At 43.3% G+C, this 22,204-nt stretch overlaps 1 protein-coding gene across 1 annotated transcript in view; it reads left to right on the top strand.

Annotated features, from left to right (window-relative positions):
- The window catches only part of ubxn4 (UBX domain protein 4), a 137,342-nt gene that overhangs the window by 101,773 nt on the left and 13,365 nt on the right, over positions 1–22,204 (top strand). The window contains exon 11 of the mRNA XM_030428494.1: positions 6,583–6,685. Within this exon, the coding sequence (XP_030284354.1) occupies positions 6,583–6,685 (103 nt within the window). The remainder of the gene's footprint in view (positions 1–6,582; positions 6,686–22,204) is intronic.

The raw sequence follows: 22,204 nt of genomic DNA, 5'->3' as shown, positions 1-22,204 counted from the left end.
GACATTATTTACCGTAAATCTGGTTTTGGACGTGCCAGCACCTCTGTCAACTCAGAAGGTGGGGTGTCCTCGCGTATCCAGATCTCCTCTGACTGGAACGGACTAGGTCCAGACTCATTCAGTCTCAGTAATCCACCAATCACATTAGTTCTTAATAAGTGTGCTGAAGCAGACCATGCCCCTGCACATGGTGTAAGTTGCTGGTAACAACATTGAAAAATGAGCAATGATCACGAGAAAATCGCGAAAACGAAGACTTGGTGCCAAACGAAAAGCAACGTTGACCCGCTATAAATTGTTACCGACGCCCCACCTGCACCCAAAGGAAAATTAGACAGACATTATTTTTATAAATGAAAGTAAGCCAGCATGGGGAATGGAAGTTCTGGGAGGCATGAGCAAGCATGAATGAGCTCATATGAAATATAAATGCTTATCATTTTAAAATGCAGCATAACATAAAGTGCTATTCAGGTCATCTGATGAAAATTCCTGTATTTTTTCATATCACAACATAGTGTATATCGCAGGTTTAAAAAAATTGCAATGTCAGTTTTTTCCAATATCGTGCAGCCCTAGTGGCTATGGTTGACAATGCTAGCAGAATACATAAATCATTTATGAAATAATTAATTAACGGTATCATTCTTCTCCTTTTTCTTCTTTTTGTGTCTTTGAAGCTGGTTGGTTATATGACAGTTTCCCATTTCTTTACACAGTCCTTTGCGTTTTTATTGAACACTGCGAGATCCTTTGAGCTGCACTGGTTCAGTGGTAGGGGGCAGACAAGGCAGTGCTGCATTGTATGGTCCTCTTCTCCACATTAACAGGTTGTTTGGCCAGTTTCATAGCCCCATCTGGCCATGGCAGCTTTCGATCGCCCTGTTCCTGTTCTCAGGCGGTTGAGCGTCTTCCACTGGACCCATGGTGCTTCTGAGCCCGGAGGGAGGGCTTCAGAGGGAGGGATACCCATATCAGTAAGAGGGGGGTCGTCCTCAAGCCGTTTTGTCCATAGTTGGAGTCTGTTTTCTTCCCGTGATGTTGTTATGGGCTGGACATGGCTGAGAAAGCTTCTCCTGGACTTCAGCCCTTGAGCTTGAGGTACATGTCCATAGAGGAGGTGGTGTTCATCACTGGTGGCCTTGGTCATATCTATTGGTTGGCGACTCCCCTTCTCACATCAGCAGGGGCAATGCAAGCGGGTTGGTGGGCTTCAAGCAGCCAGTGATTGAGCGGCAGGTTTTATTCAGTGCTGGGTCTAGTTTCTTGGCATTGGATGATCTCTCCCAGACAGGACACACATACTCCGCAGAGGAGTAGCACAGGGCCAGGGCAGTAGACCTTAATGTGTGTGCTGTGGCTTCCCATTTGGAGTTGGTCAGTTTCGGGAGGATGTTATTTCAGGAGTTAACTTTCAATTTGGTGTTTTTGACGTGTTCTTTATCCAGTGTTACACCAAGGTAGACAGGGTTGGTGCAGTGCTCAAGAGGTGTTCCAGACCATGTGATGTTAAGGGGTCTGTTTGCTTCCCGGTTCCTGAGATGGAACAAGCAGGCTTGGGTCTTTGCAGGGTTTGCGCTTGTAGTAGAGGTGTAGTTCATCTCGGGCTGAGGTGAGGTTTGCTTCTACAGCTTCAAACGTACTCTCTTGGGATGTTACGCAGAGGTCGTCAGCGTAGATGAACCGCTCAGTGTTCTGGTCCATTGGCTGGTCATTGGTTTAGATGTTATATAGTAGTGGAGCCAGCACACTACCTTGAGGCAAGCCGTTCTGTTGTCGTCACCAGACTTTGCTTGTTGTTAAGGACAACGTAGAAGCGCCTATTTTTCAGGAGAGCTCTGATGAGGTCTGTGAATGCCAGGTCTTTGGTATTCTCCAAGATCTTTTTCAGGAGGAGGCGATGGTTCACAGTGTCATACGCGGCAGACAGATCGACAAAGACGGCTCCTGTCACCAGTCCTTTCTGGAACCCGTCTTCAATGTGCTGTGTGAGATTCAGAAGTTGACTTGTTGTGGATTTGCCAGGTCGGAATCCAGCTTGTTGAGGGATGATGGCTGGTTCAACAACTGGGGCAAGCCTGTTTAGGATCAGGCGCTCAAACAGCTTGTACGGATGGCATAGCAGAGAGATTGGGCGGAAGGCATAAGCATATGCCGGATCATCAATAGCACCAACCGGAACCCCCGCATCCTGTTCTCCACCGTCAACAAATTGCTCCAGCCGCCAGACATCAACCCACCCTCCTCACCCGACCTCTGCAACTCTTTCCTCCTCGCCTTTAACAATAAAATCTCCTAAATCAACAGCTCCCTGACTGCCGCCATTGGCAACTCCTCCACCACCACCAACCCAGTCCACTTCCCCCTCCCAGACCACCCGCCCCCCCCTTCTCTCACTGCCTTCTCCCCCATTGACTCCTCCCACATTTCGGACATCATCACTGCGTCCAAAACAACCACCTGCTCACTCGACCCCCTCCCAACAGCTCTAACCAAGGCCTGCCTCCCCGTCCTAAACCCCCACCTCACCACCCTCTTCAACCAGTCTCTATCCCTTGGTCTTGTTCCCTCTATCTACAAACTTGCCTCCATCACCCCCATCTTCAAAAAGCCCACCCTTGATCCAGCTAACCTCCAACTACCGTCCCATCTCCAACCTGCCGTTCCTCTCCAAAACTCTGGAACGCATTGTCGCCGCCCAACTTCACACCCACCTCCAGTCAAACAACCTCTACGAACCCCTCCAGTCTGGTTTCCGCCCACTTCACAGCACCGAAACTGCCCTTGTTAAAGTCGACAATGACCGCATCACCTCTGCAGACTCCGGTGCCCTTAACATCCTGCTACTACTAGACCTCAGCGCAGCCTTCGATACTGTCAATCATTCCATCCTCCTTAAAAGGCTGCGCCAGCAGGGTGTTGAGGACACTGCTCTCGACTGGCTTACCTCCTACCTCACCGACAGGCAACAGTTCGTCTCCCTCTCTGGCCACACATCCACCCTCTCTCCTGTTACGAAGCGGGGGGGTCCCTCAGGGCTCAGTCCTCGGCCCCCTTCTCTTCATCTGCTACCTGTTCCCCCTTGGACACATCATCCGCAAACTCAACCTCGACTTCCACTGTTATGCTGACGACACCAAGATCTACATTCGCACCAAACCCACCCACAATCCTCCACTCAACCACATCGAAACCTGCATCTCTGCAATAAAAACATGGCTGTCCCAGAACTTCCTCAAACTCAACAGTGACAAAACAGAGCTCCTCCTCATTGGCACCAAATCCACTCTAAACAAAACTGGACCCATCTCACTCACCATCGACAGCTCGATCATCTCTCCCTCCCCCAAAGAATGCAACCTTGGCGTTATCCTGGACCCCACCCTCTCCTTTGATCCCCATGTCAGCTCCATTGTCAAGACCTCCTACTTCCACCTCCACCGCATTGCTAAACTCAGACACTGTCTCTCCCCCTCTGCTGCTGAATCCCTCATCCACGCCTTCATCTCCTCACGCCTCGACTACTGCAACTACCTCCTCACTGGCATCACCTCTCATTCCCTCCATAGACTTCAAACGGTCCAAAACTCTGCTGCTCGCCTCCTCACTCACACCCGGTCCCGTGAACACATCACCCCCGTTCTCTACACCCTCCACTGGCTCCCTATCAAACAACGCATTGACTTCAAAATACTCCTCCTGACCTTCAAAGCTCTCCACCACCTGGCCCCACCCTACCTGTCTGACCTCCTTATCCCCCACCGCCCCTCCCGAGCCCTCTGAATCTCCTCCTCTCTCACTCTGACTTTACCACCATCCAAACTCAAAACCTTCGGACACAGAGCCTTCTCCAGAACTGCACCCCGACTTTGGAACTCTCTCCCCCAACCCATTCGTGACTCTCCATCACTTACCACATTTAAATCCTGCCTAAAAACCTACCTCTTCGCACAAGCCTATGATCTCCCCTACCCATAACTACATTCACTCCTGCCCTCTCCCCCTGACCCCCCCCACACTCTCCTTCCACTCTCCCCACTCATCAGCCCCCCCACCGCTCTTCAATCCATCCCCCCACCTCTTGACTATTGTTGTACCTGTTTCTGTCTGTTTGTCTGTACCAGCGTTATCTACTCCACGCCCCACCATTGCTTTTGTTTCCCTGTCATGCTTTGTCTTTTGTTATTTTTGTTTGCTATTGGTGTACTATCTGTATCTGCTATATCTCTGTAAGCGACTTTGGGTCCTTGAAAAGCGCTATATAAATTAAATGAATTATTATTATTATCTTTGCCAGGTTTTAGAAGAGCGATTATTCTGGTTTTCCTCCAGCTCTTTGGGATGTTTCTTGTCAGCATGCAGTTGTTCATCAGCTCAAGGACCCACTTCCGTGTCAGAGGTCCAAAGTGCTTTATCTCCTCTGTGAAAATATTGTCAAGGCCGATGGCTTTGTCAGTCTTAAGAGCTTTAATGCTGACATTGAGCTCTTTAGGGGAGAACGGCTCAGTCAGTCCGGTGTTTTGGGAACGCTGAAGTCGATCTACTTTTGGCCTTGGCTGTTTGGTGGTGGATTTCCCGCTGAGCAGCAACTGATGAGCAACTTGCTTGGCCGTTGTGGTATACTGTTGCTGTATTGGTGTTGATGGGTGATTGCTGATATTTCGGTTGAGGCTCCATGCCTTTTTGCTGTTTTTTGCCGTATCAATTGTCTCCAGTGGAGTTTGCCATTTCCGCCGGCGGCATTCTGATAGGTAGGTCATGAGTCGCTCACCTACTTTGATGGTAGTTTCAGCAAAGGGGTCAGATTTGTAGAGCTGTTGGTACTGCTCATAAAGTTCGCTGCTTGGAGCATCAAGGCTGGGGATATATTGAGTGCGGCAGCCTCTTTGGATGTTCTTCCTGTGAATATTTAATAGTTTTTGGGGTTCGCTGGGAGGTGGGCGATCTTCTGTTCAAGATCTTCTTGGAAGCCAGGCCAATTCGCTTTACCAAAGTTGAAACTTCTCCGGAAAGGAACTGTGGTTGGGGTAACTGCAGCATTGACTGTAAGGCCAATGGGGCGGTGTTGGGTTTTTGGCAGTGGGTCCAGTACCAGCTTCTTGATCAATCCAGAGATGCTATGGCTGACAAACACTATATCAGGGTTGAAGCTGGCTTTCCATCGGCCGCTATTAAAGGACTTTGGTTGTTTGGCATCATGGATCAGGTAGAGCTGGTTGGTTCAGCCCATGCTTCCACTGCATCTCCATCAGCGTCGTTTTTGGCGTATCCCCATTGTGAACTGTGGCTGTTGAAGTCTCTGATCACTATCCTTGGTTTCCCAGATGATGGTGTTTCTGACATCAGGAAAAGTGTGGGAGGTGGTTTGTAGACGGAGGTGATGGTAATTCTTCTGAGCTCAGCGGTTAGGATCTCAATGTTGTTTTCATCGCTTTTTGATGTTGATTCAGTGATTGTCCCATTTTTTGCAAGTATGACGCTTCCAGGTTTCTCATGTGGTCTTTCTATGAGGGTGGTCATGCCTTCCACTCGAGGGCGGGGATGTTTGGGTCCCCGGTGGGTTTCCTGAAGGCAGAGAATGTTGCACTGATGCTCTCTGCAGAGTTGGCAACAAGTTCTTCTTTGGTTGCAGACAGTCCTTCAACATTTAGAGATATGATGGTCAAAGCTGGCCTTGGGGGCGGAAGTTGGCCTCTCTTCCTGTTTCGGGCTGGTGGGCTACTGCCATTTATTGGGCTTCTGGACATCATTTGTCTTTTGCCTTGGCTTCAAAGTGTTTGGTTGAATTCGCAAGTAATATTGGTGGTATTACTTGACGGGGATCGCGATGTGAACGCTTCTACCTTGATCCCCCAAAAAAGTTGACGTTGCACACCCTTAAACCGAGCAGCAGCCATGTTGAAATCTCAGGTCAGTTTGATCCTGATCTGCAGAGATATTTGAGGCACACACACACACACACACACACACACAGATTCCTTGCTTTTATAGAGAGATGGTGTACTGAGTGTAAATTGATGAGGTGACCTTTTTTTAAAACGATTTTATCTTAAGATGCAAAATAACAAAATGTGAAAAAAAATGTGGGTCAGAATACTTAATGAATGCACTGTATACTGTTTATTTACGTCAATAAATGTGAGCACACTAATCAATAATTGCTGAATTTCATTCAGTTTAGCCAGTTCCAGGGCATGCTGGCTCACTAGACAAGCTTAGAGTCACACTTAAATAGGAAGGAAACCTCATTCATGTGAACTATTCCAGCTCAAGTAACACCAAATGTCTGCTGTAAAGCATGTATTTTCCACACAGTTTTTGGATCAGGTGGTCTGAAAGCAATTTAGAATGCCTTTAGATTGTTATAAAAAACTAATAATTATTGATAAAGGCTTACTCCAGTTAGTATAACAAGTATATGATTGTTGCTTATCCAAAGTAAAAAAAGAAATCATTAGATGGAAGTTTTCTGTGTGTGCATTAACTGTTTGTGTGTGTGTGTGTGTGTGTGTGTGTGTGTGTGTGTGTGTTTGCGTGTGTGCGTGCGTGCGTGTGTGTGTGTGTGTGTGTGTGTGTGTTCAGTACCAAAGCGAGGATACAGTTCCGCCTCCCTGATGGCTCATCCTTCACCAACCAGTTCCACCCACAGAGCAAACTGCAAGAGGCTCAGCACTTTGCTGTTCAGGTTTGTCTGACAACTATATTCTATATAGTCACTGCTATCATAGTGTTTGGCATGTAAGTTTTTTTTTATGATAACCGCTTTAAAGAACGGCAATTCCTATTACACTACACAATCTTAGAGATGAACACCAGGATACCGATATACATCAGCTTCATCACCGTCATTGGTGTCACTTTCTGCTACAACATGCACTGACTGACTACATCTTGTATAGTAGCTCTCGCGGGCCAGCAAGGAGATGTATTAGCAGCTAGTATGCTACATTCATCAAGTGCTCCTAGATTTTTAGACAAATACAAACAATTCTCTTAAATGCCGAAACACTGTTGCTGCTGTTGCACCTCTTTTCAGTTCAGGGGTTGTGTGCTTTTATGCTTACATTAGCTGCCACAGGAGTATGTTGCATCTATGAACAGAGGAGGTGGTTTACAACACTACTTATCACCCACCTACAATGCAGTACTTTGTTCTCTCCACAGACAGGTAAACAACCATACACATCTGGGCTCACCTAGCCCTAACAATCCACATGAAAGCCGGTTGGGCCAACAGCCCACAAGTGGCCCTGATGACTCTGAAACTCAGAGCTCACACATGTTCTTCATGACTCTGTAAGGCTACTCTCACATGAAGCTTAAAAGCCTGCAACTCCCCCTCCACTGAGTTAGAACTGCCTCTTGGATTAGAGGTGAAACTTCTTTAAGAAACTGATACACGTCCAGTTTGTGAGGCAAAATCAATTAGAGCTATGTAGCTTGCTTGTTTGTTGTCATATTTCTATATTCTATCTATTCTATATTTTGTAGTGCTGTTGAGCCCGACTCTGGACAGGGTTGAAAATGAAGGGGTTTAATATGCCGTTTCGCTGTTTGACCTCCTGTTTGGTTCGATCTGGATGATGCAGATCAATTTGACTGCAGGCTGCTCAGGACTTGTTCAGCCCAAGCAGATCAGAGAGTCGCTTCTGACACTGCTGAGACCTGCCACAGTGCAGCTGGTGGGAGCACACCCAATGGCCATGATCAGCTCCGGCGACCATTTCATGGCTGTAGGGCTGGACGGTATGGCTTAAAAATTTAATCTCAGATTTTTTCACAACAGATTCGATTTACGATTTGAATAGATTTTTTTTCCTTCTTAAAAACAAACTACAAATGACAACGGTTATTAAAAGCATTACATTTATTAATAACTAATAACTAATGCTTTTATTGTAAACAAAATTACCCTGACATTTTAAACAGTGCACCTTCAAACTCACTTGAAACAAATATGTCCCTTTTTGATAAAATGCTTCTGTAAACATAGATTTAACATGTCAGATAACATGTTTTTATAAAAACAGATAAGTTTCCCCATTGGGATTGGTAAAGTGTGAACATAACTTTCATTAAATACTTTTTTGCAACAGGTACCTTTTGTTCACAAACAGTATGTTGTATTCCTGAAAATATGTAAACTAAATTAAACATCTGCATGCATTGCATAGTAAACATGACATGTTGGCAGATGTACAGGACATGAGGTGCTTGCTGTCATTTTACACATTTCTGGCCTAGAAGATGAGCCTGTCTCCTACCTCTCTGGCTTGAGACATGCCCGTTGTGGCTTCGCAGCACAAACCTGGGGCTTAAAGTTTTCAGCATGTGGATGAACCCCCAGCTTTTCCACCACAACTTTAGCGATAGATGTGGTGGAAAAGCCGGAGGTTAGCGATTCACTGCATTCGTAACAGCTGTCCACCAAGCCCCTTTCTTTTCATACGGGACACAATGATTAAATAAATGATTCGACTAATGTTGGCTGCTTTATAGCGGGTGTTTGTGGGCTGCAGCACTCCTGTTGATGAAGTGCCCCACTGTGATGTATGCATCTGTATATAATTAAATGGCTTGGTGTGCTGTCTCTAGTTCCAACAGCCTTTAAACAAACTTTGCAGCGGACTGTGAATTGTTCGAGGTCTGACGCTACTGAACCAAATTACTTACGAGACAGTGCCATTTTAGGAACAAACTCTTTGCTAGCTGCACGTTGTTATGTTTGTTTTTCTGTGGCGAGTCAATGCGAGGGGGAGGGCGGAGCCCACTATAAACTACGGTAGCCCATGGGAAGCAGCGGCAGAGCAAGTTAAAGAGAAAATCGATTTAAATTTTTAAAAATTAGGGATGCACCGATTGTGAAATTCTGGGCCGATGCCGATACTTATACCAATGTTTAGCATAACAACTTGGCTGATGCCGATGTTCTTTCTTTTTGTTGTTTATTCCTTTTTTTGTGCCACAGAAACATACAAGTCTTTCAGCTCTTCATCACACTATCCTTGAATGAGCACAAATCCAATCAGACCAATTTATAGAACAAACACAACCTTTAATGTCACTTTCTGGTTGACATTTAAGATAACCTTAGTTCACATGACAAGTTCTTTTCTGAAAAATAACTTTCAAAAACCCTCTTGGACTGCTAACTAATCAATGAAAAGATTGTTTCAGTACTTACATTGCCCAACAAAATTATTTGAGTGGTTTTAGCCTGATAAACAAAAACTTACTCAATGAGAAGACTTTTTTTCATGGCCCAATAAAAAATATTTTTGTGAAAAATAAAAATAAAAATACATCAAGTAAAGACCTACTTCTTAGTAAGATGCATGTTTTTCTTTACAAAGATAAGCATCTCTGCCTTGTCACAGCAAAGCCTATTTCTCTTTTCATCCAAGACATGAGACACAGAGCTGAATAACCGCTCACTCTCCGTGCTGGTGCATGGCGCACAAAGGTATTTTCTTGCCATTTGTGCGAGTTCTGGAAAACGCAGGTGGTTATTTCTCCAATAGCTGAGTGCACTCTCACATCTGGGAATAGGGGTCTCTGCCAGGAAAATATCCAGTTGTTGGGATACAGAAGTACTTGACCTTTCTGGTCCGTTTTCTTCCAGAATCTCCTCAAACATATCATGCAGGGAGGGCCCTGCTCCGTCGGATCGTTGCCTCTTGCGCTCTGGGTGAAATGTGCTCGCTCCATCGCGCGTCCCATCCTCGGCACCGGCAGCAGGCAACAGGTGTGCGTCAAGTATTTCTCGAGCGCGTTGTTTAACATCCTCATCAAAGTAACGACCCTTGTATCTGGGATCCAAACAGGTGGCAATGCAGCACATGGGATCATACTCGATTTGATCAAAGCGTTTATTTACAGCCTCTAACAATGAGGTCTTTGTAGTTTTAACGCCGTGGTCTGTGTCAGCCTGCTTACTCAGAAGACGTCTCAGGGCTGTCACAGTGGGGATGACATCGGCAGCTGATGCTTCTGATGAGCTTACTTCTCTTGTCAATTGTTCAAACGGGGAGAGGAGTGTTATAAAGTTTTCAATTAATTGCCACTGGTGCGCACTGAGAGTGGCCAGGAGGTCGTAGTCTGCGGCATATGAAGCAAGTGCGCGCTTTTGTTCCAGCAAGCTCTCCATCATATAAAATTTACTATTCCAACGAGTGGAAATATCTTGCTGTAGCCTTTTTGGTTTCATTCCTAACTGGACCTGCACAGCCTGGAGACGCGAATAGGCGAGGGGTGAGTGTTTAAAGTGGCAGACGATTTTTCGGCAAATAGCCACAACATCTGTGAGGCTGCGCTGGCTAAAAACACCGTTGTGGATTGCTAGTTGAAGTGTGTGTGCCATGCAGCATGGAGTGTAACACTGCCTTCACCAGGTTGAAGTCCTTATCAATCCACTGTGCCGTGAGGCAAAGCATGCTCACAGGGCTTACATCTGAACTCCATATATCAGTGGTAAAACTGATTGCAGCAATGTCACGAGCCAGTAGCTCATGAATGTGTGTGGCCACAATGTTGTGGATTTCGGGGAGACAGACCTCGGCTAAGTGACGTCGGCTCGGCAGCGTGTAGCGTGGCTCCATAAACTTCATCAGACTCCGAAACCCCACGTCCTCTACTACAGAGAAAGGCTGGTCATCTAAAGCGATGAACTCCATCACCTTGTTCGTTATTTGTTTTGCTTTGGCGCTGTCTGGAGGCAGCTGTTTGGCTTTCTCAAACGCCGTGTCAATTGAAGTCTGAGTCTTACCGGGGGTGGTTTGTGCTTTCTTGGCGGCTTCAGCTTCGGCTTAGTTTACTCTACTGAGGAAAGTGCGGGTGCCCTCTCGGCAGACTATTACATCTAAAAAAAATAAATAAATAAAAGAGGGAAAAATATGGGCATAGAATACTGCCATAAATCGCGCGCGTGCAATCAAACATCCGTGCGCGCAAATCAAACATCCGCGCGCACAAATCAAACATCCGCAAGCGCATTTTTTTTCCCCCGAGCGCTTTTCCAAGCACTGGCGAGCTATTTTTTATCCTGCATCTCTGCCTCCTGGAGCAATATTGTGGCCTGCGAGAAGAAAATTAGCTCGAGCGTGCGCAGAGTTCGCTCGCAATACTTTCCCCTGCTCACGTGCGCGCAACTCTCCTCTCCTCGCTCGGAAAACTTTCACTCTGCTCGCGCACGAGTGATTTTTTTTAATGGCTGGTTTTTGTCAGTAAGGGGGCGGGCCTTGGGGGCATGCCAATCACTATTGTATCCCCGAATAATTGGTTGAGCGTATTCGCCAATCGGACAGCAGGGTACGGCAACACCACTAGGACAAATGGGACAAACCACACAGCCCTGAATGCCTGAATGACAAGTATTGCGATTTGGTGTCTTGACTTGAATGTTTGCAAAATGTCACACAGAGCAATGAACTTCATTATGTTTGTCTGAGTGCTGTCTTTTCTTTCCTCCATCGTTGACATTAATCTGATCATTTTTTGTAACTTGGACCCTGTTGCACACAGACATTTTTTATTTTGGTAAAACTGTTTTGTTCATATTCTCGATCTAGGCTACTTCTTTCTCCCTGAAAATTATAAACGTAATATTAAAAAAAAGAAAAAAAAGAAAATGTTAAACGTAATAATAATAATAATAATAATAAAGATAGAAGGCCTGTAGTTAATAATAGGCGTCAGCAACTCTCGATATGAGAGCAGCACATAAGCCTATGTCCAGATGCAGATGTGTGTCAATATAGTAGGCTATTTCTCTATATGGGAGAGGCTTTTATTTAATTCCGAACAAATCTTATGCTCAGCAAAGATTGAAAAATATAATATAATCAACTCATTATTACTGTTTAAAAGAGTTATAGAGAGAAAGAGCCGGATCTGGAGCACACATTTAAGTTTACTAGCGATTATTAAACTTATAAATAAATGTGTTGCTCCGGCCACAGACTGTAGCCATACAGGCTCCAGCTCTTTCCTTGGGTCAGTCCGAGCTCTCAATGTTCAGGCTCGAACAACTCTGTCCAGACGTGCTGAGTTAAGAAAAAAAAAAAGGTGTTAACAGGCAGCGAGTGCTGTCAGGAAACACAGCGACATGTTTCCAAACATAAATCAGCATTTCATTAAGAACATGCAGCCAAGCAGCGATTCGGATCGAAAACATTAATAACCTCGAAACAGACCTGGCTTCTAATTGAGGCCGGCTATTATTTACTCAAACTTGTATCCAGACCTGGTCCAGTAGGAGACAGTGTCGCAGACTGGGATCAGTATTTGAGTGTACGCTGCTGACCAAATTGCAATTGTCTTGGCATTAAAGAGGATGGGAGAAGTGACGGCAAATAAACTACTCGTTCATGCATTAAAACAGGACCAGGCACTGAGATTTCATATAAGCTGTTGTTTAGCCCAATCAGGGGAAAAACATACAGTTCATGCAGTGAATAGGGCAACGATTAGCCTACTACAGGTCTACAGAACAAAAGACGAGTTAGGCAAAGATGACCATGGAGACTCTTTATAAGAGACACAAGATTGATGTGCAGAATAAGAAATAATGTAAAATGATGAGACTGTCGTGCAGGTAGCGGTATGCACCTGACAATTGTTCGTGTTCCACCTGTTCCGTCAGTAACCATGGCCGACTGCAAGGAGGTAACGTTAATTTCGTATCTAAGAAAAGCATAGCTTGCCGTATCATTTATTTTGATTGACAGACAATACAGATACTTTAATACATTTGAGACAAACTGCTTGTAAAAATGGGCTGTACAAATGAAATTGCCTTGCCTTTTAATGACTACACAAAAACGTACACAAAATCTTCACCAGACAAAAATAATATGCGGTTGTTATTATTATCACTGGTTGATGTCATTTGATTTAGCATTTCTAACCAAAAGTTGTGTTGGCTTCACAATATCTCTGTTGAGCTTTTCCCATGTGAGAGTCTTTGAACATCCTACATGTCAGCTGTCTGTGTGAATGGACAGTACATGATTGATAATATCTACTGTCAAACAGCTACAGAAAGAAAGCTGGCAGCGACTGTATGAACAAGTGAAGAGACTAAGAAGAATGGCTGACTGTTTTACTAACTTCAAGTGTCACTGTCTTTTTTAACACTATTTGTCTTATCGCTGCTTAATGAAGAAAATTAGACTTATACAGTGTTTAACCACTGTTAACCGTTATGTCACAAGCAACTCTCTGCCTTTGTCTCTCTGCAGGCCTCTATATCTGCTCTTCTCACAGTTTTTTAGACAGAGCAGCTGATTTCAAAAACTCGAAGGACAGAAAGGGAAAAACTTAATGTAACTATATTAATATCAAAGCCTCTAAAATGATGAATATACAGCTAATATAATTGACTTAGAACACCAGAAGGAGGATAAATACAATGGTTCAGTTTAACCAGGATAAAGATCCATATTATCTAGCTGTATTTTCAAATACACCAAGCTTATGAATAAAAATAATCTCATTAAAATAATAGATGTAGTTTAAGGGACAGTATATGTATAACGACTTCTGTTTGTGTTTCTGTTGTATGTCTTAAGTCTGATAATAGTCCTGATGATGTCATTGTGGGTCACAGTGATGTCATCAGGGTTTTTAAATGGAGAGTCTGAACTACAAACTATGATGCATAGTTAAGAGGAAGCTGACACGTACCAGACAAGAAGGATCAAATGTATTAAGAGCCCAACTCTTACTGGTGGCTAAAGTTGGAAAATCATTTTTTTAATATTATGTTTATAATTTTCAGGAAGAAAGAAGTAGCCTAGATCGAGAATATGAACAATACAGTTTTACCAAAATAAAAAATGTCTATGTGCAACAGGGTCCAAGTTACAAAAAATGATCAGCATTTTATCAGATTAATGTCAACGATGGAGGAAAGAAAAGACAGCACTCAGACAAACATAATGAAGTTCATTGCTCTGTGTGACATTTTGCAAACATTCAAGTCAAGACACAAAATCGCAATACTTGTCATTCAGGCATTCAGGGCTGTGTGGTTTGTCCCGTTTGTCCTAGTGGTGTTGCCGTACCGTGCTGTCCGATTGGCGAATACGCTCAACCAATTATTCGGGGATACAATAGTGATTGGCATGCCCCCAAGGCCCGCCCCCTTACTGACAAAAACCGCCCATTAAAAAAAATCAAATTGAAAGTTTTCCGAGCGAGGAGAGGAGAGTTGCGTGAGCGAGCAGTCTGCGCTCGCGCGAGCAGGGGAAAGTATTGCGAGCGGACTCTGCGCACGCTCAAGCTGTTTTTCTCCTCGCAGGCCACAATATTGCTCCAGGGGGCAGAGATGCAGGATAAAAAATAGCTCGCCAGTGCTTGGAAAAGCGCTCGGGGAAAAAAAATGCGCTTGCGGATGTTTGATTTGTGCATGCGGATGTTTCATTGCGCGCGCGATTTATGGCAGTATTCTATGCCCATAGAAAAAAGAGTTTCTCCATGAGCACAGCGTTCATGCCACAAACGATGTCACCTGATCTGTAGCCTACTTCATATCAGAACAAATGTACTCCTAGGCCGTTAGTATGGATGAGTTTCACATTAACTTCAATATTGTTGGAAAATACATTGATTTCGAGTCTTGGCAAAACACTGAGTTGTCACCGGTCAAGAAAAGAAAAAGATAGGAAAGCTGCGAAGAGGGAGAGGTGAAACGGTGTCTGTTTGGCGAACTATATTTCTCTGCTGAAAAACACTATGAACTGTAACAAATAAATTGGAAACAGACACACTGTGTAAAGTGTTCTTCCTGTTGGGACTTATTTTCCCGATAATGACTGCTGTTCTATACATTATCCCTTACATATTTCATATATTCTTGACATTATTCAAGGTTTTCACAGCCAGCAGTGCACATTTGGTATCAGCTACTCAACAAGCATCATTCACAACTGCATGTTCTTCAGAACTTGCCTCCTATTGTCAAGAGTTGTAAATACTAGGAAATTCATCTTTCAATTGAAATGGTAAAACGTTTTCAGAAAGTATGAAAGATATCAATAAGAAAAGTGTTAGCGATCATCTCTTTATTGAGCTATAGCAACAAGATGCCTTACTTTTAGATTACCTTACTTGAATGGGGTTTTCATGTTTTGGATGAACGGTGTGTATGTATGTATATATATATATATATATACATATATATATATATATATAAACACATTTCCATCCTGAGAAGGTGCAATTATTTTAATATGCGTCCCATCAATGGCACTGATTACACCGGGTATAGCTGCAATTTCCATGAATTTGGCTTTGTTCTTTGTTGTTGGTGATTGTCTAAAGGAAACCTGATAAACTGAGGGATTATATGGGGTCCACAGAGCGCGTTGATGGTTTGGTAGATAGAGCGGCTTACTGATGGCTGTGATATCCCTCTGCGTTGCAAAGCTACATTTTACCCGTAGCCAAATACCGGAGTGTTGCCAAACATTTTAACTCTGGCGTTATTGTATTGTTTCGGTTGGTTGGGGACGTAATTGCGTCCCTCACCAACTCAACCACAACTTCAGTCCCTTTGCGGTCCATCCGATTTCATTTTAATAATTCCCTGTCATTTAGCTTCTCCAAAACATTTGGTCGTGGATTGACTGCAGCCATTCTGGGACTTTTTCTGACTAGGTCTTAGCGAGTTAGGAGTCCTGTGGACTACTTTTAAGGTAGTAGGCTTAGGTGGTACTTTTAGGCCTAAAATGTTTTGTGAATAGCTCTTATTTTTAAAAATTAGGGGTCCTAAAGTTACGACTAACACGCCCATTATTTTTAGGAGTTGCTCCTAAATTCGCCTGTTAGGAACTACTTTTAGCCTTAAGATTCTTTGTGAATACAGGCCCAGGGCTAAAAGTACCAGCTAAGTCTGGGAGACCTTAGAAGTAATCAAGAGGACTCCTAACTCGCTAAGTCCTAGTCACAGCCGAATGTTTTGGAGACGCTAAATGACAGGGAATTATTAAAACGATGTCGGATGGACTGCGAAGGGATTGAAGTTGTGGTTGAGTTGGTGAGGGACACAATAACTTCCCCAACCAACCGAAACAATCCAATAACGCTGGAGTTAAAATGTTTGGCTACACCCCGGTATTTGGCTACGGGGAAAGCAGCATTCCATCAATACACAAATTGTCTTTGACACACGTTACAATACACTGGACATTGTTACACTTAATTCTCCTCATAAATACATTTCTTTATTCAATATCTTTTCATATGCTTTGTCATGGGCATTTCTGAATGTATTTCTGCATCAGATCAGTAAATGTTTTGATCATTGTATCACTAGAGGTGTTTACATTGTAAAATTGTATAACATCCCAATTAATAATCCGTAACTCATTTTTAAATTGTGTTGTTTTGTTCTTTGGAATACCTGGTTTTTGGTTAGTGTTCTAACTATTAAAACCATATTGTGGTCAGACAGGCCCGTTATTAAATTTGATGTTTTTGTCACTCTCTCAATTATATTAGTGAAGACCAAGTCAATGAGGGTTTAGCTGACTGTAGTAAGACTCGTTGGTCTTTTGATTATTTGCTGAAAATTATGCTTTAAGTAGATTGTTTTTAATTTTAGCTTGCTGCCTCTGTCCAACCAGTTTATATTATAGTCTCCCAAAAATATAGTTTCACAGCTACAATTTATATGTTTAAGTAGTTCATCTAGATCTTGGTAAAATGAGACACCATGTTAGGGAGGATTATATAGGGTTACGATATTGAATTTCATTTTTGTGCTGTAAGCATGCCATTTGCTCCTCTTGGTATTTGTTTGCTGCCTTTTGCATTGCTCTATAACTTCTGCCAGAAAATGGAGTAAGTAACTAAATGTCCATGTCCAAAAAAGTCGATGTTGGTGTGTCATTTAGAGGAGTAGGAAGTCCAGAAGTCGATAACTGATTTCTAGCCGAACAAAGACCTTGAACAGGTGGAGCAATCAGAAGCCACAGGAAAAGTAACAGTGTCCAAAAACATAAATTTTCTCTGTACATGTTGTTTGAATCTTGACTTGGATTTACGTGTTTCTTTGAGTTAGAGCATTTTTGTTGAAAAACATTGGTTAAAACGGTAACAAACTGCAAAAAAATTAAAAGTAGTGAGAGGTTTGGAGCCTAACAAACCACACCTGCCTTCGGCAGCCATCTTGTTTATCCAACGAAACGTTACTCCTGCATCGCTTACTGAATGTGTAGTATAACATAACTATAATATAAAGTTTGTGGTCAGTATAATCCCACTATAGTAAGTAGTTAGTGGTTAATGATAACTGTTAATAACCACTTTAATGACAAACATAAGAATGTAGGATAATCAAGTGTGAACGAGAGGCTGAAACATTACTCTGCACCAGTTGATTTAATGTGCACCTATTGATTAAACTACTGTATTGTGATAATGCAAAGTGTGAAAATGTAACCACAAATGTAAGAGTGAAACCGTGTAACCAAATATAAAACCTTGACATTATTATTTTTAAAAAAAAGGAAGTGCAGAGAATATTGAAACATAATGTGATATATCAAGAGGGAAACTTGGTTATTAAAAACCTGAGGTCATAGTCATTAGGAGTTAATTGTGTATGCTAAGGAAAGTACCTGTTTTTGAAAAAAAAATACCAAGGGAGTGAGGTCAGGAACCACTAGTGTCAGGCACAGTAGAGACATGGCCACGTGCATCTGGGCAGCTGTGAGGAATAGGAGATACTGGTGTCAGTCACCGCAAAGTGCAGCAAGGTACGGCCAGGTGTAGAGGGAAGAACGGGGGTTTCCAGAGAACAAAATACCCGTATCAGCAGAGGTGAGTAAGAGCAGGGATTGGATGAGACCATTAGGCCATGGAAGGCACTCCCAGTTTTTGGGCTTAAAAGAAGACAATACTTAGAACTTAAGATCGTTTGTTCATCAACCTTGTCTGTGTATGAGCTTGTGCTTTGTCTGTCTGCAAATAAAGCTCTACTGCATTCAGCTTTGAAGACTCCTGGTGGATTTCTGAAACTTTGAAAAACCTTTTTAATAAACAAGAAAAAATCTGTTGTTACACGACAATTGCCCAAACTACGACGCCGGAAAAAAACTGGCACCACAGACGTTCACTGACAGCCCTGACGTTGTTGAATATTGGTTAGGTTTGAATAGTCAAAATGTGTGGTATAATATTTATACAGTGGGGCAAAAAAGTATTTAGTCAGCCACCAATTGTGCAAGTTCTCCCACTTTAAAAGATGAGAGAGGCCTGTAATTTTCATCATAGGTACACTTCAACTATGAGAGACAGAATGGGGGGAAAGAATCCAGGAAAGGAAGGATTGTAGGACAGACCTGTAACTTCTTTAAGACCTGTATTAATGGCACCTGTTTGAATTCATTATCAGTATAAAAGACACCTGTCCACAACCTCAAACAGTCACACTCCAAACTCCACTATGGCCAAGACCAAAGAGCTGTCAAAGGACACCAGAAACTAAATTGTAGACCTGCACCAGGCTGGGAAGACTGAATCTGCAATAGGTAAGCAGCTTGGTGTGAAGAAATCAACTGTGGGAGCAATTATTAGAAAATGGAAGACATACAAGACCACTTATAATCTCCCTCGATCTGGGGCTCCACACAAGATCTCACCCCGTGGGGTCAAAATGATCACAAGAACGGTGAGCAAAAATCCCAGAACCACACGGGGGGACCTAGTGAATGACCTGCAGAGAGCTGGGACCAAAATAACAAAGGCTACCATCAGTAACACACTACGCTGCCAGGGACTCCAATCCTGCAGTGCCAGACGTGTCCCCCTGCTTAAGCCAGTACATGTCCAGGCCCGTCTGAAGTTTGCTAGAGAGCATTTGGATGATCCAGAAGAGGATTGGGAGAATGTCATATGGTCAGATGAAACCAAAATAGAACTTTTTGGTAAAAACTCAACTTGTCGTGTTTGGAGGAGAAAGAATGCTGAGTTGCATCCAAAGAACACCATACCTACTGTGAAGCATGGGGGGTGGAAACATCATGCTTTGGGGCTGTTTTTCTGCAAAGGGACCAGGACAACTGATCCGTGTAAAGGAAAGAATAAATGGGGCCATGTATCATGAGATTTTGAGTGAAAACCTCCTTCCATCAGCAAGGGCATTGAAGATGAAACGTGGCTGGGTCTTTCAGCATGACAATGATCCCAAACACACCGCCCGGGCAACGAAGGAGTGGCTTCGTAAGAAGCATTTCAAGGTCCTGGAGTGGCCTAGCCAGTCTCCAGATCTCAACCCCATAGAAAATCTTTGGAGGGAGTTGAAAGTCCGTGTTGCCCAGCGACAGCCCCAAAACATCCCTGCTCTAGAGGAGATCTGCATGGAGGAATGGGCCAAAATACCAGCAACAGCGTGTGAAAACCTTGTGAAGACTTACAAAAAACGTTTGACCTCTGTCATTGCCAACAAAGGGTATATAACAAAGTATTGAGATGAACTTGTTATTGACCAAATACTTATTTTCCACCATAATTTGCAAATAGATTCTTTAAAAATCAGACAATGTGATTTTCTGGATGTTTTTTTCTCATTTTGTCTCTCATAGTTGAGGTATACCTATGATGAAAATTACAGGCCTCTCTCATCTTTTTAAGTGGGAGAACTTGCAAAATTGGTGGCTGACTAAATACTTTTTTGCCCCACTGTATAAGAGGCTCTATGAAAGCAAAGGCAAAGTACACCAGTGTTTGATATTTGATATTGTTGGAACTGCATTTAGACCTACATGTGTTTCATTGCTAGATATCCAGGCTTAAATTCCTGTTAGATGCTCAGTCTAAGCCTGTCAGATACCTTGAGCTCAGCGAAAAACCCCACAAGCAGCTAGCTCGTCAGCTAGGACAGTGGTTCTCAATTATTTTTTGTCATGCCCCCCCCCCTGAATTGAAATACTATTGAGAATCTGATGATATGTATTTATTCATCTGTATAAACCACTGTATGAGTTGCAGCATTCTGCATACAATCACCTGATTATCAAAATGGTTTCATGCTATCCTGCCAGAGTTTTTAGGCATAAAACACAAACAGGTCTTTCCTCATTTCCAACTGTGTTCACGGTAAACCCAAGGGCTATGTAGCCATCGTCATATTTCCTGCTCTATAGTTTCCGACCGAAGGATTAGCAGAAGAGCTTGTGTTTGTCTCTTTTTTGAGATTTCTGTGCTGGTGTCAACACGGAATGTTTTATTTTGAAAAGTAACCGGATGTTATATTGCACTTGACTTCCTGTCTGCTCAGTGCAAAATTCAACTGAATTGCTCCGTCGTGCTCTTGCATCTGCCAGATATGTTCCGGTGGGCTCCGGACTGCCAGAGCTGGGACAGAGCAGATACGCAGCGCAGCGGGCCTGCTGGAAGTTAACACAGAGACTTTTAAAGTGAAAGTGAAACCTATCAGCACTGCTGGCATGGCGTACGTAACGCAGCGGACACGTATCCAGTGGAAATAGACCTTCGCGTCCCGCCCTGCCCCTCACACCACCCCTGACACCTGGTGCTTGCGCGCGCCCCACAGTTTGAGAATCACTGAGCTTGGATAATCGCAGGCATCTAGAGCTATATGTTGTATAGATGGTACTCTACTGAGGCCCCCTTTAAAAATTAAGAAATGTTTTGCAGAATTTTACATGGTTGTTTACCAATTTCAGAGCAAACAGATCTTGAAACTACAGATATGTTTTTTAAAAACCTAAAGTTACCTAAATTGTCAAAGGATTCAATTAATGCGCTAAAAGCTGATTTTAATCTAGATGAGATTAATAGTTATCTCCTCCTTCCCCAGTAACAAGGCAGCAGGTCCAGATGGCTTTAGTGTAGAATTCTTTAAAAGTATTTGGTTCTAGAATATCACCCCTGTTTTTATACATGCTGAAGCATTGTAGGATTACCTCAAGTCTGCCGCCCACACTAAATCAAGCAAATATCTCTTTGATTCCTAAACCTGTCCGTGACCCCAACGTGGTTTCAACGCATCATCCCATTTCACTGTTGCCCATTGAAACAAATATGATTGGTAAAGTTTTGGCCAATAGATTAAAAGAATGCGTAGGATTTATCAATCATTTTAACCAAACTAGCTTTATGACAGGTAGACATATGTATTACAATTTGCGGCACCTTTTCAATATTTTGTACACAAAACATACAGAAGAGGCTGCTGTCATTTCCTTAGATGCACAACGTGCGTTCGATCAAGTGGAGTGGCCTTATATGATGTTTGCACTCAAGAAATTTTGATGTGGACCTTCCTTCATGAAATGGATTGAGATAATTTATTCAAACCTAACTGCATCAGTAATCACTAACCAAAATATATGTCCTCCCTTTGCAGTCAATCGAGGGACATGTCAAAGTTGTCCTCTCTCCCCCTTTTTGTTGCAATTATCATTGCAATTATCATTAAGCCGCTGGCTGCTAGCATCAGACAAAGCCCTCTCAAATATCCCACCGACATGTGACAACATAAACATCACCTCTCGTTATATGCTGATGACATCCTTTTGCACATCTCAACCCTACAAACATCAATAACTTTGGCAGCCTGTCAGGATTTTCTATTTACTGGGATAAAAGTGAATTGATGCCAATTTCTACAATGGTTTATTGTAACCATGGCGGCGCGCGGCAGTGTAGCGGCTTCTCTAGATCCCGGAGCTAATATTGTAAATGTTATTGTTAATGTTGTCATTGTAGGAAAAACCTTAACCTACAGCAAGGCTGAGCTTATGGAGCTAAATACCAACCAGCCAGCTACATCGGAACCTTAAAGCGCGACTCAGCAGATTACAGCTATTAAGTGCATCGGAGTGGAGGTACAGACTTCATCGCTTCAGGGGGAAGAGGAGGCGGTGTTCGAGGAAACAGAAGAGGGGCAAGAGAGCCGGGGTACTAGCCAAGCTTAAGGCTAGTGCCAGCAGACCTGCCATCCCATCACTCTTCCTATCAAACGTGCGTGCACTGGACAACAAGATGGACTTATTGAAGCTGAGACTATGCCAAAAGGAAATGAAGCACTGTTGTGTAACTGTGTTGACAGAGAACCGGCTTAGGAAACTGCATGCCAGACTCTGCTTTCCAACTTGATGACCGGATTTTCTTCCGCTCAGGACTCAACAGCTGTCAGGAATAACAAAAGGAGGAGTCTATGTAAACAAAAGTTGGT

Source organism: Sparus aurata, chromosome 9 (assembly GCF_900880675.1).
Source record: "Sparus aurata chromosome 9, fSpaAur1.1, whole genome shotgun sequence".
Classification (NCBI taxonomy): Eukaryota; Metazoa; Chordata; class Actinopteri; order Spariformes; family Sparidae; genus Sparus; species Sparus aurata.
The sequence above is the reverse complement of the archived record's forward strand: the minus strand, read 5'-3'. Positions and strand labels throughout refer to the sequence as shown.